General features: G+C 41.2%; 1 protein-coding gene across 1 annotated transcript; it reads right to left on the bottom strand.

Annotated features, from left to right (window-relative positions):
• Positions 1–387: 387 nt before the first annotated feature.
• Sox15 (Sox box protein 15) lies at positions 388–13,364 on the bottom strand. Its single transcript, XM_064687600.1, has 3 exons — positions 13,231–13,364; positions 2,367–3,052; positions 388–2,301 (listed from the first exon to the last, which is right to left on the bottom strand). The coding sequence occupies exons 1-3, from the start codon at positions 13,281–13,283 to the stop codon at positions 635–637; spliced, it is 2,406 nt and encodes an 801-aa protein (XP_064543670.1). The 5' UTR covers positions 13,284–13,364; the 3' UTR covers positions 388–634.
• Positions 13,365–13,803: the final 439 nt, after the last annotated feature.

The following is a 13,803-nucleotide window of genomic DNA, read 5'->3' as shown; positions in this document are numbered from 1 at the left end:
TATGTACCATTTGAAAGGCTGCCCATTTGGTACAAATGTACCAACTGTACCAGTTTTTAAATAGTACACAGTACCTTGTTCGTTATAAAATGGTACATCGTTTGTTCACTGCTCTTAGGTAAAATCTGATGACATTTTATATGTTGTTTCAGTTTAAAAATTCGAGATTTGAGTAAAAATTTATTATTAACTAAAAATAATTGAAATTCAAAAGGATTCTTGTGCACGAATAAAAATTAATTTACCATTAGGTTTAGGTACGTTTCCTTGGTACAGCATTTTTGTTTAAAGTGGCAGCCTTGGTACATATGCCGCACATGTGGCAGCCCTGGCGACTGGCAAATTTACAGTTTCACAACAGGTTCGGAAATTAAAACGCGGCACGTATTCATAGCGAATTTGATTTTATTTCAATGCAAACTAACTTAAGTTTAACATATTTCATATGATTGAATAATAATAGAAAAACTCTAAATATCGTACACTTTAATAAAGAACGGGGGAGCGGGAGGCAATACTTATGCGTACCGTAAACCAAGCGCTAAACTCTACATTCAAATATAACAAACTTCAGGAGCTGCGCAAGTATTTTAAAACTTAGCCAGCAAACCAGATGCAATTGCGTCCGGATTCGTCAATTGCTGTAGCAGGTTTTGCGCACTCCCGCCAGGATATTGCTAATCTCATCATCCTTGCGCTGGAGCTGCTGCTGTTGTTGCGGATGCTGCTGCTGCTCGAAGAGCATCTCGCCGACGCCCACGCCCACGCCAACACCCACCATGCCAGGAGCAGAGCTGGCGGCACCATTGGCCGCAAAGTGATGATGATGATGATGGGCGTGTGGATGCGGATGATGCTGCATGGTCATTGCCGCAGGACCCGCGCCTGTCTGCGCTGCTGGTGGCGCTGCTGGCGTCTGCTGTGGCAGCAGCTGTGCTCCTGCTCCATTGGCCTCATAGTAGCTGCCATAGTGTAGGTAGCTGCTTTGCATGGGCTGCCCGTAGGCAGCTGCCCCACCTGGCGCTGAGGCCTGCTGGAACGGCACCGCCAGCTGCAGCGGAAAGGCGGTCAGGCCGCTGGGCGTGCAGGCGCTACTGGTTAGCGGATAGGGCAACTGGGTGTAGTAGCTGGTGCCACTAGGCGGCGCTGGCGCCGCCAGCAACATGGCATTGTTATAGGCCTCCGCCTCGTAATCATCATAGTTCTGATTGGTATCCGGATATTTGGCGCACTTCTGTGCACCGTTGTCCGTTGTCTCCTTGAGCTGATCGTAGTCCATCTCGTTGGTCTGGTAACGCAGAAAATCCTCATACTGCATGCCATATGCATTGGCATTCACGCCCGACAGATAATCATTGGAGACGGCGCCCAGCTCGTTCATGCTCAGCCGCAGGCTGCCGGCGTTGTTGCTCTCAGCCATGGCCACCGTGTAGCTGCTCAGCTGCTCGCTGACGCCAGCCATCACATTCGACGCACTGGAGCTGGTTGGGCAAATGCTGGAGCTGGTGTTGCAGTGCTGCTGCTGCAGGGAATTGCTGCCTCGCATTGAGTTGCAGCTGGCATCATCATCAGCGCTGGACACTGGCGGATAGAAGGTGCCCTTCACAGAGTGCCCATGATCCAGCAGTCCGCGATTGTTGCACGTCACGTACATGCCGCGCGCTGCAACCACAGCCACGGAGCTGGTCAGTGGATATGAGGCATACAGGCTCGTTGATTGCTGCTGTTGCTGCTGCTGCTGTGCCTTGGACTTTTCTTCTGCCTTGGAGTGCTTCTCGTTGCGCTGCTTGCTGGCACGACTTGAAGGCGTCGGCGGCTTTGTTAACTTCTTTAACAGCAGTGAGCTGTCGTAGCTGGTATTTGTTGGGACTGGAGAGGATTCATTGCAGCTGGCAGCCAGAGATTCAATTTGCTCCGTGCTGTCCGCATTGCTGTAGCAATCCACGGAGCTGGGCGAGTAGCTTGGCTTCAGCGGCTGCTCGTACAGCCCGCCCACATTATGGGGCGTGGAGTTGCGGCTGTCGTCGGTGGGCGTATTATAGCTGGCGCTGGTAGCCGTCGCCAGGGGCGGCGTCGAAAGCTTGGGCGTTGTCTTGGACGACCCCGCTGCGCCTGTTTGCGAGGACAATTCACTCTGCTGCTGCTCCTTGCCCGGCTGCAGGGTGCGCAGCTTGGACTGCTTTCGTCGCCTGGGCCGGTACTTGTAGTTCGGGTGCTCTGTCATGTGTATGACGCGCAGGCGCTCCGCCTCCTCCACATACGGTCGACGATCCTGTGGCGTCAAGGAGCGCCACTTTTTGCCTGGAGGGTGGAAACAGTGGCATTAGATGGAGGTGTTTAGCAACCCGAGTAAGCTGTGTACTTACCCAACATCTTGCTGAGATCCGCATTATGCAGGTCGGGATTCTCGTCGGCCAGCTTCTTGCGCTCGATCTTAGCCCACACCATGAACGCGTTCATTGGCCGGCGGATGCGCGACTCTTTGGCACTTTTTGACTGGTTACCGCCTGGTCTGTACTTCAAATCGCTGGCCATCGCCTTGTGCCGGTCCAGATAGCCGCAATTGGGCGCGCATATGTCGCCCTTGTAATCATAGCTCCACATGGACGCCGGCTCAATTGGTGAGTGCGAGGCACCGCCGCACTCATCCTGAGCCCCCCCCACCATGCTGCCATGCGGATGCGACAAGAACTTATTCAGCACAGAGCTGCCGCCTCCTCCCAGCAGGGGTATATTGCTGCTGATCAATGAGGAGGTGCTTCCGCCCACACTGTACGCACTGGACACCATCGGCGAGTGGCTGTGACTGTGCACCGAGAGCGCCGCCTCGTTCATCGAGTGCTCATTGTCGTAGCCGGCGCTCTGTATGGCTGGTGAGTGTAAGCTGGGCGAGGAGTGCTCGCTGCCCTGCCTCACATGGTAGATACCATCGCTGGGGCTATCGTGCAGCAATCGTCCGTCGGACAGATAGACACCATGCTCCGGATAATCGCTGCCCACGGTCGAGTGGCTATATTCCGGCGTTCGGGACACGTGAGGATATTTCTTAGCACTGAAATTTAAGGTAAAAAGTGTTAGAAAGGGAAACCCTATTTAACATTTACAGCATTCGATTTTTATACAATTTATTAATCTAAATATTTTACAGATTCCGATCTCAAATTAATTTTCGAGATATTCAATAAAAGGTTGCATCCAGAAATTAATTCAAAGAAACTGTACAACTTAACGAGAAAGAACCAATCCATGGAAGAAAAGTTAAAGGACAAAAGGCCAGAAGATCGGGTAAGTTTTTATATTTCAAGAGTTATTATTTTAAAAAAAATGTTTGTTTTTATTCTTACAAGTAACTTTTCCTAGAGACCATAAGTAAATTTCCAATTATAATTAATATTGAAAGTAGGTTGTTTTACGGGGATTTATTTTAATAATTAAGCGGCTTTTACTATAAGTCATGATCAGATATAATTATAAATATAATTAAATATTCTCTCCGTAAAATCAAAAAGCAAAACTTATTTCCGTTTAAAAATCGTATCGATTTAAAAAATTTTACAATTTTCTCAAAAATTGTTCTTTAGTTTTGTTGCCAAAGAAACAAATTAAATTAAGTGTTTTTATCAGGGAAGCAAATTCGAACCGAATTTGTAAACCTTCCACAACCGCAAGCTCAGGTTTTAGTTTAAATAACGGATTGTCATATATTTACAAAACTCAATGGAATAATTCAATTTTAACCAAATAATTGCCCGTTCGACTGAGAATATTGCAAGCCGTAAATATTTTCATGTGCAAGTTTCGGGCTACATTTGATCTCTACCCTGAATTGGCATTAACCAAATATACTTAATTGGATAAAGCCAATGGCGGGATATTTATGCTGAAAACTAAGTGTCCTTCAAAAGATTTATATTTAAACACTAATCATGTTCAACAAATTATGGATGGATTCGGTATTCGGGGCTATTAGTTTGGTCAGGAGTTCAGTCAAGATTAATATATAAATCTTTTATTTTAATAAATATTCAAAACAAAGCGAAAAATACTTTTAAAAGATTATTTTTTTTTTGAAATGTGTCTTAAAATTGATAGGGAAATGTAAAAGCTACTAATTAACTTGAGGATGCAAAACTGTTCCGCATCTAAATCATTTGATTTTCTTTGAATTTTTGCTACTCTGTTAGTTTGTAATATCAAGTGTAGAATCGGGCTATGAAACATTTCTTTTGCTAGGCTTTAACATTCTAAAATCGATTCCAATATTACACAAATAATAGACTTCTTTCAATCGAACATTATATTTCTAAAAATTAAGAAATTTATTACCTGTGGAAAGGCTTCTGCTATCTTTCGCAAAAGTCTTATGCTTTTTTGTAAGTAGACTTAAAGATAATACTTTGATTGGAAAAATGTGGTACGAACTGTTGAAAGTTAAATTAACAAGCATTATCCTTACAAGCATCCTTAAATTGAACATTGTATTACTTTACTTTATAATAAATAGACATAATTTTTGACAATATCCCATAAAATTTTCGCTTTAAACATAGAAACCTTGAGTTTACTTGAAATAATTAATAGATGTTTGGGTTATGAACTTAAGCCAAAAGCACAAAATAAAATTCAATAATATATAAAAAGCAGCATTTCCTAACTGACAGTTAACTGATAGGTAATCAACGCACAGCTTAAGCTGTAGGAATTTGATTCCAATTATTCCACGAGTGGAAAATGGGCGGATAAGCGATGTTTTTGAGATCCAAGCTTAGTACGGCCAGGGCTATGTAATTACTGCTATGTATGATGTATGTATGTATAGTATAGTTATATAAGTAAGTATTTTTATATGTATGAGTATATTTTCTCTTAAATCAATCGCAGACCCAGCTGGATTAACTTTTTTGATAACTCCCTTCGCACCGCTGCAATTTGTATATCCATTAATGGGACCCTTCTTTGCGATTCTCATTAATTTAAGTAAGGGTCACAGGTTTTGATGCTTCGTTCAAAAGTGATGTGTTTTTCAATTTTTTGTCGGCAATTATCTAAAGTTAAACTTGCATGTGCATATGTGTGTGTGTGTGTGGATGTATGCATGCGTGTGTTTATATATGTATTAAAACACATGTATATATATTTACATATGCTTGAGTTTATATGCATATGTATGTATGTATATATAAGTCGATTACATTAATAACTTTTTGCTGCGCTACAATTAAAACAGCCATTTTCAAACGTACCTTCCTATGTGATTCTCATAAATCTAAGTCTTAATGCTTCATGCTTTCTTATCAGAGTTATGTGTACAAGTTGTCTTGGCAATCTAATAACCTTTATCTCTGCTCAGTCTTTAATTCTACTGCACGTAAACCCGCTCTCTATTTCCTTCATTCTTTTAGCGTTGTGTATATATAAAAGTCTATTTGCTCCTACGAAAACAGGGCCATCAAATAATTTACCCTGCGTACGCTATGCAATTTCTGTGCAAGTACATATTTTTTATATGTATTTCTTATATATGTGTTGGAAACATATGTTAAAGCAAGTAAGGCTTGAATCAAGATTAAAAATATATCTTTAGAAACGATTAGGCATGCATATAAACTGCCTGGATAGCATCCAACCCGCAAAAGTCGCACAGTTCCTAATTAGAGATGAAATCGTTTAAGCATGTTTAACTGTGTGTTTATGAGCTACTGTTGAAAATTACGTAGAACAGTAAGAAATGTCGGCAGAGCCCGCCTTATAATGATATTTAAAATCGCCGCTAAATACGTTGACAATTTTCACGTTGCTGGCACGCAAAAAAAAAAAAAAAAAACAAAAAAAGGAAGGAATAAAAGAAAACAAAAGGTATAAACTTTGCGTTCATATCAGACACCACTGAGAATCGGAGAATGGCGAATGCTAAGTGTAGGGAAAGGGGCCAGGGGCAGGGCGGAAAACTGGACCAGGCTCGAGGCTCGAAGGCTGGGATGCTGGCTGCTGGCTGCAACGTTTTGCGCTCCTTAATGTCAGTGGACATAAATGTAAATTGGGCGCGTGCAGCTATTGTATTATCAAAGGAGGCCGCGCCGCCGAACCACAGTCGCCAGGTTGCCAGAGTAAGCAAAGAAGCTGTAGCCGTTGCTGTTGCTCGAGCAGGAGCTGTATGCTCCGGCTCGGGGGCTCCAGACCTTTATGCATAACTTTTAAAAGTTGCGACATATCGACACATTTCAAAGTAATTCGGCTTCCAGGAATTCAAGCAGAACCAAAGCAGCAGCAGCAGCGGCAGCAGCAGCGGCATCGGCAGCCAAACGAGACAAGTTTAAATATTACCAAAGCTCAGCCCCAGACTCAGCTCCCTAAGGGAGAACCCTGACGCCCGACGCTCGAATCCGGTACTCCTCGTTTCGCTTGGCTCTGGAGCTGGCTCTCGCTCGGGCTCTCGTTCCCTGTGTGTGCGTGTGCTGTCTTGGCCCCTGGTTCGATTTGTTACCGTTTGAATTTATTGCTGCCCACTACACTTTTGGTCTATTGTCTACCCAGCAGCGGGCCAGGCTGTCTGCGGTCCGTTGTCGCAGTCGTCTGCTCTTTTGCCTACCAGCTTTGGGGCCCCGGCTACAAGAGATCGGCCTAATTGTTAGCTCCCAGCCATAGGGGCCATGCCAGGGGCCAGGCTACCTTGGCGCAACTAGGCGCTCTAGTTTCAGCCTTTCTTTTGGCCAAAAGCGCCCAGAGCCGCGAACAAAACTTAAAGAGTTAAGGCCCATGCCCAAAAGCACTGAGACCTAGCCCCAGGCTCAGCTGCAGCTACAGCTACAGCTGGATAATTTATTGAGGGTTCCTGGTGACATCGTTACGTTTTTGATATTCGGTTGCGGCTGCCGCTGAGCTGCTGCTGCTGCTGCTGCCGCTGCTGCTAAATACTTTACCAAGCTACACAAAATTATACCGTCCTGGCCTGTACGCCTGTCCAACTGGTCCCTGGCTCTGAGTTGGGCTTCGCGCTTCGCTTTGCTTTGCTTTTGGTCTGCTTTATCCTAAGCGCGCGCTCACGATCCACGACGACGCGGCGGCTGCGGCTTTAGCTTTGGCTTTGGCTTTGGCTTCGGCTTAGCCCATGCTCCGTTCGGAGCCGGGGCTGTGGCAGCTTCTTAGCCATGGCCCTGATTTTAAAATAGGACACATACAGTGGCCGGTAAGTTGGCATTTTTATGCGCGCAAAATGTCAACATCTTTGCAAAATGCCACATATTCCACATTGCGGTCCTCTGTCCCGCCACAGTCTCTGTCCTTACTCGTTCTGCCCGCTGTCTCAGTGTGTCTCTCCCTCTCCCCTGTCCCCTGTCCACTGTCCACTGTCCACTGTCCACTGTCCAGTGTCCACTGTCTGCTGTCTGCTCCGTCCAAGTACTGAACGTCCGCGCTGCCTGTGGACCGTGGACCATGGACCGTGCAACGTTTTGTTTACGACAACCGCAACGGCGACTCTGCTGGTGGCTTCAACTGCGCCGGTTGCTGCAACTCGACAACTCGCCAACTGTGGCAACTGTGGCAGCTTGGCAACTTGGCAACTTGGCGGCTGCCGCAAAGTAGGCAACTTTGGCTTTGGCCTTAACAAGCCCGCAAAACTTCATTCAGAAGCCGCATTGATCTGGAGAGAGAGTGTCAGCCCTTTAGCATATTGTGATTCATGTGTCGCTGCGCGAAGACAGCCTTTTAAGTTTTGCCCCTGCCCCTCCCTAAATCCCCCTCTAGCTGCGCAAAAGACAATCTTGCAGCAGAGAAAAAAAAGGCGGCGGCGTTTTGTCGCCATTTCTTGCCGCAGTCCACATACGAGCTTTGATTTTACTGTGTTAATTATGCTCGCATTAACAAGAATCATTTCAATATTTCATTTAATGCCAACTCTCAAGCGGAGCCAAGCGAAAGTGAGCAGATTTTTACTCGTCTAGTCGATAGACCTCACATGCAACTTGGCAGTTAATTGTTTATTCTCACGCTCCAAATAGCTGTCTCAGGCATTTGCTTTCTAGTCTAAACTGTGACTGGGGAAAATTCTAAATATTTCTAATGGCAGACTCTTCGAATTAAACATATAGTTTGACAGATATCTGGCACGTGAGAATTTGGCATTAACTTAACATATTCGTTTTTTTTCTACTACTAAATAGAAAGTTGATTTTCACTCAATAATATGTTACTATCTATATATATCTATCTATGTATATATTTATATATTGTGTAACATTATTAATTAAAGTTGTTAATAATATGTCTGTGAGTATTTATAGATATGCACAATTCGTTTTTTTGTTCCAATGAAATATTATATTAAATTATTTTTGTATATATTACGATATATTATATTTAGTACCAAAAACCTAACCCATTTAATTTCGAGTCTGAACTTTGCAAATATTTCTCAATAAGTTTATTAAAATCGTAATCGTAAGTTGGATAAATGTTTATACCTTCCTTATCGTTATTTTGAGCAGGTTTTATATATACATATATGTATATAATTTCCTTTCTGTTGGTTAATTTGCCTAAGATCCTCCCCCTTTCTATTATTTTAGTCCAAGGTTCAATTCAAGATTGAATCATTAGATGGAAAATATCCGCATTGAAAGCTTCATAGTAAAATGATTTATCATTTACCGCAAAATTGTAGTTCCCATTATAATTAAAACCTAAATTTTAAACATCTTTCGGCTCCGGACTCGAATCTCAGAAAAGTATTATCTTAGCCACATAATTTTATCATTTTAAATTAAACTGATATGCTTATAAAAGAAAAATGATTGGTAATATAAATAATAATAGTAGGCTTTAATTGTTCTCTATGATATGTGAAAAGGTTTCACGATTTTTGGCTTCTACGCAGGGTTGCGGGTTTTGTTCTTTTGAAATCAGTTTCAGCTTAGATATTCCACTTTTGTCTCAGCCTAACTAGATTTTCATTAGAAATCGGACTAAGTAGATTATATTTTTGTTGTTATACATTTTTATTATCAATATCATTGTTTTTATTGTTGTTATTTTATTTATTTTAAATTTAAGTTATTAATGGCATTGCTAATATTATTATTTATAATATTATTATTGTTATAAATTTATATTATTAATGCCATTTCTCATGATCATTTTTATCATTTTCATTAATATTATTCTGTATTACTAATGCCATTACTCAATGTTATAATCGTTATTTTTATTATTATTTATCATTATTAATGTTGTTAATATTTACATTATTGATGACATAACTATTGTTATTATTATAGTAAACGTATATTATCTATCATTATTATTTTTTTGATTTTTTCATTAATATTATATATTAGTATTATAATTGTATTCATATAATATAATAATACAGCTACAAGCTATAAACTTATTTATTAAATGACACTTTGGTCTTCGGTTAAGATAAACAAAACCCTGTGATTCCTCGTTCCTTAGAGACTGATTTACTAGGAAGTTCATCTAGCGAGGACTGCGATTTCAATAGATTATTGTCAAGCAATATATATTATTATTCACAGCTACTAATTTAAAGCTTTATCATTTACAAGGCTCAGTAACAAGTGAGTTACTGCAAAATGAAGACTGCTAAAACTTAATTTAAATGCATCGAATGTTTCTTAATATTTCTTCATGTTTCTACATTTTATCCATTTGCTACTTAAGATTTATTTGTTAACTAATCAAATGCTTGGCTCATTTGTGATGCCATTAATTAAGAGCAATCCCCCAGTTTGCCGGCCATATTCAGTTCAGAGGCTTGTAAAGTTGTGGTAATAAAAGCCATTTTGGTTTTCTGCCGGCCCCGCACAGTGGGTGTGGCCTGTGTACAAGATCTGCAGCATCTGCTCTGCTCCATTTGCAGAGTCTATTGGCTGGTGGTGGTGCCAGGCGCCCCAAAACCCGAATACATTTGTTTTCCAGCTCATTTCAGTTTGCCTTTACAGAAACCAGTCTGGCAGGGGACGGGTGGGGACGGGAGGGCGACGCGACGAAGGGGACAGGCCAAGAGCTGGCCCTGTGTGTGGTTGTTGTTGCTGTTGTTGCTGGTGGTTGGCTGTGTGGTGCCAAGGCGACTGCGGCCCAGGTGTGATGTACTGGAATAACTTAACGACGCAGTCGCAACGCATACATATGCATAAGCGTGTGCGTAGCTGTGTGTGTGCGTGTGCGCTTGTGCGTGTGTGTGTGCGTGTGTGTGTATGTAGATGCTGCTTGTTGTTGACCAATAAGCATAAACAGCTACAGCATCCGGCCCGGGCAACCGCCATCTTAGCGCGTTTGCCGCTGCTTTAATGAACCAACAACAGCAACAACAGCAACATCATCTCGAAAGGTGAACGCAGCTACCTGTGGCAATCTCTTGGCAGAGAGACTGAGACCGAGAGATCAGTGCCAGGTCTGAGCCCTAAGGTCTCGGATCGCATATAAACCATATATGAGAGAGATCGATGTGTTGCATATGGCATAAAGATTCCTACTCTCGTGCATAATTAAGCTAATGAAGCAGGCATTGGTGGGGCCGGGGCCCGGGTTCGGGCCCGGGTACTCTCTTCTGGTAGGGCCCGATCCACGAATGCCCGAGCGGCCAAAGCCGAAGCAGAAACTCGGCTGCGAATGGGTTCGGCTAATGAGGTTTACAGCCGTCGTCAAAGACAACAACGCCAGCAAGACCCAGTTCTCACACACAAAAGCCATTTAAAGAGCATGAAAAAAACAACAACAACAAAATAAGACTCGAGAAAAATGTACTGAAATGTAATGGATTTTATCACGCACATACCAAAACTCCCTCGCAGCGCTTGGCTGCCAGAAAATTAGATATATATATATATATATATACATATATAGCTTGGTATATATATAAATCAGTTTTAAATGCTGTGCAGTTATTTGGCTTCAACTAATGCTGGAAAATTTTAAGTAATTTTGATTATTTAAATCTTAAAGAACTTCAAAAAGACATTTTTCAAATATCGTTTACTTATGTGGCATAAAACATACATAAAATGGACTCTGATTTTGCTCGCTTTGCTGTTTATTCTTTGCTTGACGCTTGCAATTCCCAACCAGTTAAAGCTGTGACGGAAGGAAACAGGCGTTACAGTCGTTAGCAAAGTCTCCCGATTATGGAAGCGAAAGGTTCTTAGACTACATATAACCTAATCTTGATGCTTTTAGCTTGTTCTTTCAACCTATTCTTTATGAAAGCAACAGTCAAATTTGAACTCGAGCTGGCCAAGTTTAATTGATTAGTTACTAATTGGTTTATCTTTTCAAGTAGATTCTTATTTAGGGTTTAACAATAGAAAAGCTTGTATTTATAATATTGTCGTAGTCCTCATTATCAAGGAAAATGAATATTATATTATATTATAATAATATTATGAGTCTATATAAATTTCTATATAGTTTATATGAATCTATATTGAAATACTTGCATTAGATTCAAATATTTTTTAAATTTTTCTTAAAGAAATCCTTTGCATATTGTCATGTGATATTTAAAAGTAAGGTATATAAACCAATATATAGGATAATATATGATATTACTGAAATATACAAATAATAGATTCTCTATTCTCACATTTATATGGAATATTAAGGAACTTAGCAGTATTCCTAATTCTATTTGCATTATTTTTACTAATTTCTGACTTTCTTATTAAACAATTTATCTCACTTACTGATAGTTTGTCTTTCCTAACATTCTGCATATTAATTTTTTCTGGTTTATAGTCGGATAATATTTCAACGCGTTGTTAACGCTGAATTAAACTTTGTTTAACGTTTATTGATATAGTAAAAATGATTGAGGGGAACTTATTAAACTTATGAGCCAAGTCTCAACAACAATTAAGCTGTCGACTCTTGATTTATATGCCTATTAGCAGGAAGCATGAGAAAGTAATCATTTTTTTTTTTTAATTCAATTCTGTTTAAACAAGTTTGAAGGGAAACTAAAATCTTTTAGCACCCAATTTGTTTAAAAACTCATTTAGAATGGGAAATATTAAAGATTATATGTCTCGGCATTGTCCGAAACGGAACGAAAATCGTAAGCTGTACAAAAAATGGACTCTAAAAAATGCAAATCAATTGAGTTGGAGACTGCAGCTGGGTTAAATTGATGTGTCTACCTACTAGATGGATTGATTTATAGAGCAGGATCAAAGAGCGACAAAAAACCATAAAATTGCCAAAAATGTGACAAAATATGTGACAGACTTGCGTAAAATATGTTGCCCTTTAAGCCAGCTTTCCAAGAAGTCTAAAACATATATTTATTTGTGTGTGTGTGTGTTTCTTTTTTAATATATTCCTTATATACATATAAAATCATATCTGAACCGGACGCAACGTAAGGTTGTTTAAATGTTTCGGCCTAATGCTATGTTAATATCATGCATGGCTATCAGAGAGTTTAGATCAAAACTAAATCATTTTAATGAGCGAAACCGCATGGTGACCTCTCTACCCGACTTATATACAGTGTTTTTTTTTTATTTATTTATTTTTTTTATGGTTTTTCTCATACTTTCTTGCTGACCATGCTGAGAGGCGCGCTCTACTCTTGGTTTACTTTCCACTTGACCAATTTCGAGTCCGAGTCCGAGTCTGAGGCCTCCTCTGGGCTCGGAGAGCGACGTTCAAGACGTTTCTGTTCTATGAACTAACTAACTAACATTTACATATATTCACACAGAACGCACACAGTGAAACGAAAAGCGGACATACGCATACAAGTGCAAGTGCTTTGGCAGAAGAGCTGGGACGGGGTGGGGTAGGGGGAGGTTTAAGTGTGGCCAGGCTATGTAGAAACAAATTCTAAATCTAAGCAAACTTTTGTGAATATCTAGACATATAAGGCAAGCAACCCGCCCCCTCCCCTCATTTGTGCCTGTGTGTGACTAAGACTTGCAATGCGCCAGCCCCCTCCCCCCTTTAGCCTATCATAGACGTAGTCTGTGCTTATATACAGCTATGTATATATTTATATATATATGTATTTAGGAGAGCAAGCGACATATACGAGACATCTAGAGAATTTCTTCACCCATACCAGCGCATTTTTCCATTTTTCATTATGGTTATTATCTTGAAAGATATGTATCTTCGCTACGGTTGGATATAATTAAACAGCGAGAGAAAAAAAATGTTGTAGTTGGAGTTGGTTTTTTTTTTTTTATAGCATGGGAAAAATGTAAATATTACTTGTAATTTGTTAGCAGATGATGTGGATGTTCGTGATCATATGAGGGTTCCATTTTATACGGCAACAGCGACTACAGCTACGTTTCGTGGTAACGGTGACTGCGATGACGACGACGGCGACGACGACGGCGACGGCGACGGCGAAGGCGACAGCGGCGAAGGCGGCAACGGCGACGGCGGCGACGATGGTTGCAGGTTGTTGTGGTGCGCGTTGTTGTTGTTGTTGTTGTTGCTGCTGCTGCTGCTGTTCTTGTTGTTGCTGTTGTTGCTGTTGTTGTTGGTGGTTTGGGCTTTGCTTTAGCTTTAGCAGGGCCAGCAGCATTTTGCTTAATGTTGCATTATTCCGTTAGTTTTTTCCCTAAGCGACTGCTGGCCGTGGTACCATTTGGCCCAGAGTAACAACAACCAGCCATAAATTTGCGCATTCGTCTCTGTTGTTGTTGTTGTTGCTGTTGTCTTCTAACTGGCATGTGTGAATTTGTGTCTATTTGTTGTGCGGGTGTGTATATATCTGTGTGTGTGTGTGTGTGTGTTTTTGTAGTGCTAGTTTAGGCCCTAACCCACATTAAGCAC

The sequence above is a fragment of the Drosophila montana genome, unplaced genomic scaffold (assembly GCF_035044405.1).
Source record: "Drosophila montana isolate Dmon_TW-CO22-7 unplaced genomic scaffold, ASM3504440v1 contig_3200_1, whole genome shotgun sequence".
NCBI classification, from domain to species: domain Eukaryota; kingdom Metazoa; phylum Arthropoda; class Insecta; order Diptera; family Drosophilidae; genus Drosophila; species Drosophila montana.
Note: the sequence above shows the minus strand (reverse complement) of the source record. Positions and strands in the feature narration are given on the sequence as shown.

Bases quoted from the DNA above. Each gene is read 5' to 3' on its own strand.
- Sox15 (XM_064687600.1), bottom strand. From the start codon at position 13,283: ATGGAACCCTCATATGATCACGAACATCCACATCATCTGCTAACAAAT. The intron at 3,053-13,230 runs GTAATATTTACA...CTTAAATTTCAG, and splicing joins CATCTGCTAACAAATTACAA to TGCTAAGAAATATCCTCACG. The intron at 2,302-2,366 runs GTAAGTACACAG...TCCACCCTCCAG, and splicing joins GGATCTCAGCAAGATGTTGG to GCAAAAAGTGGCGCTCCTTG.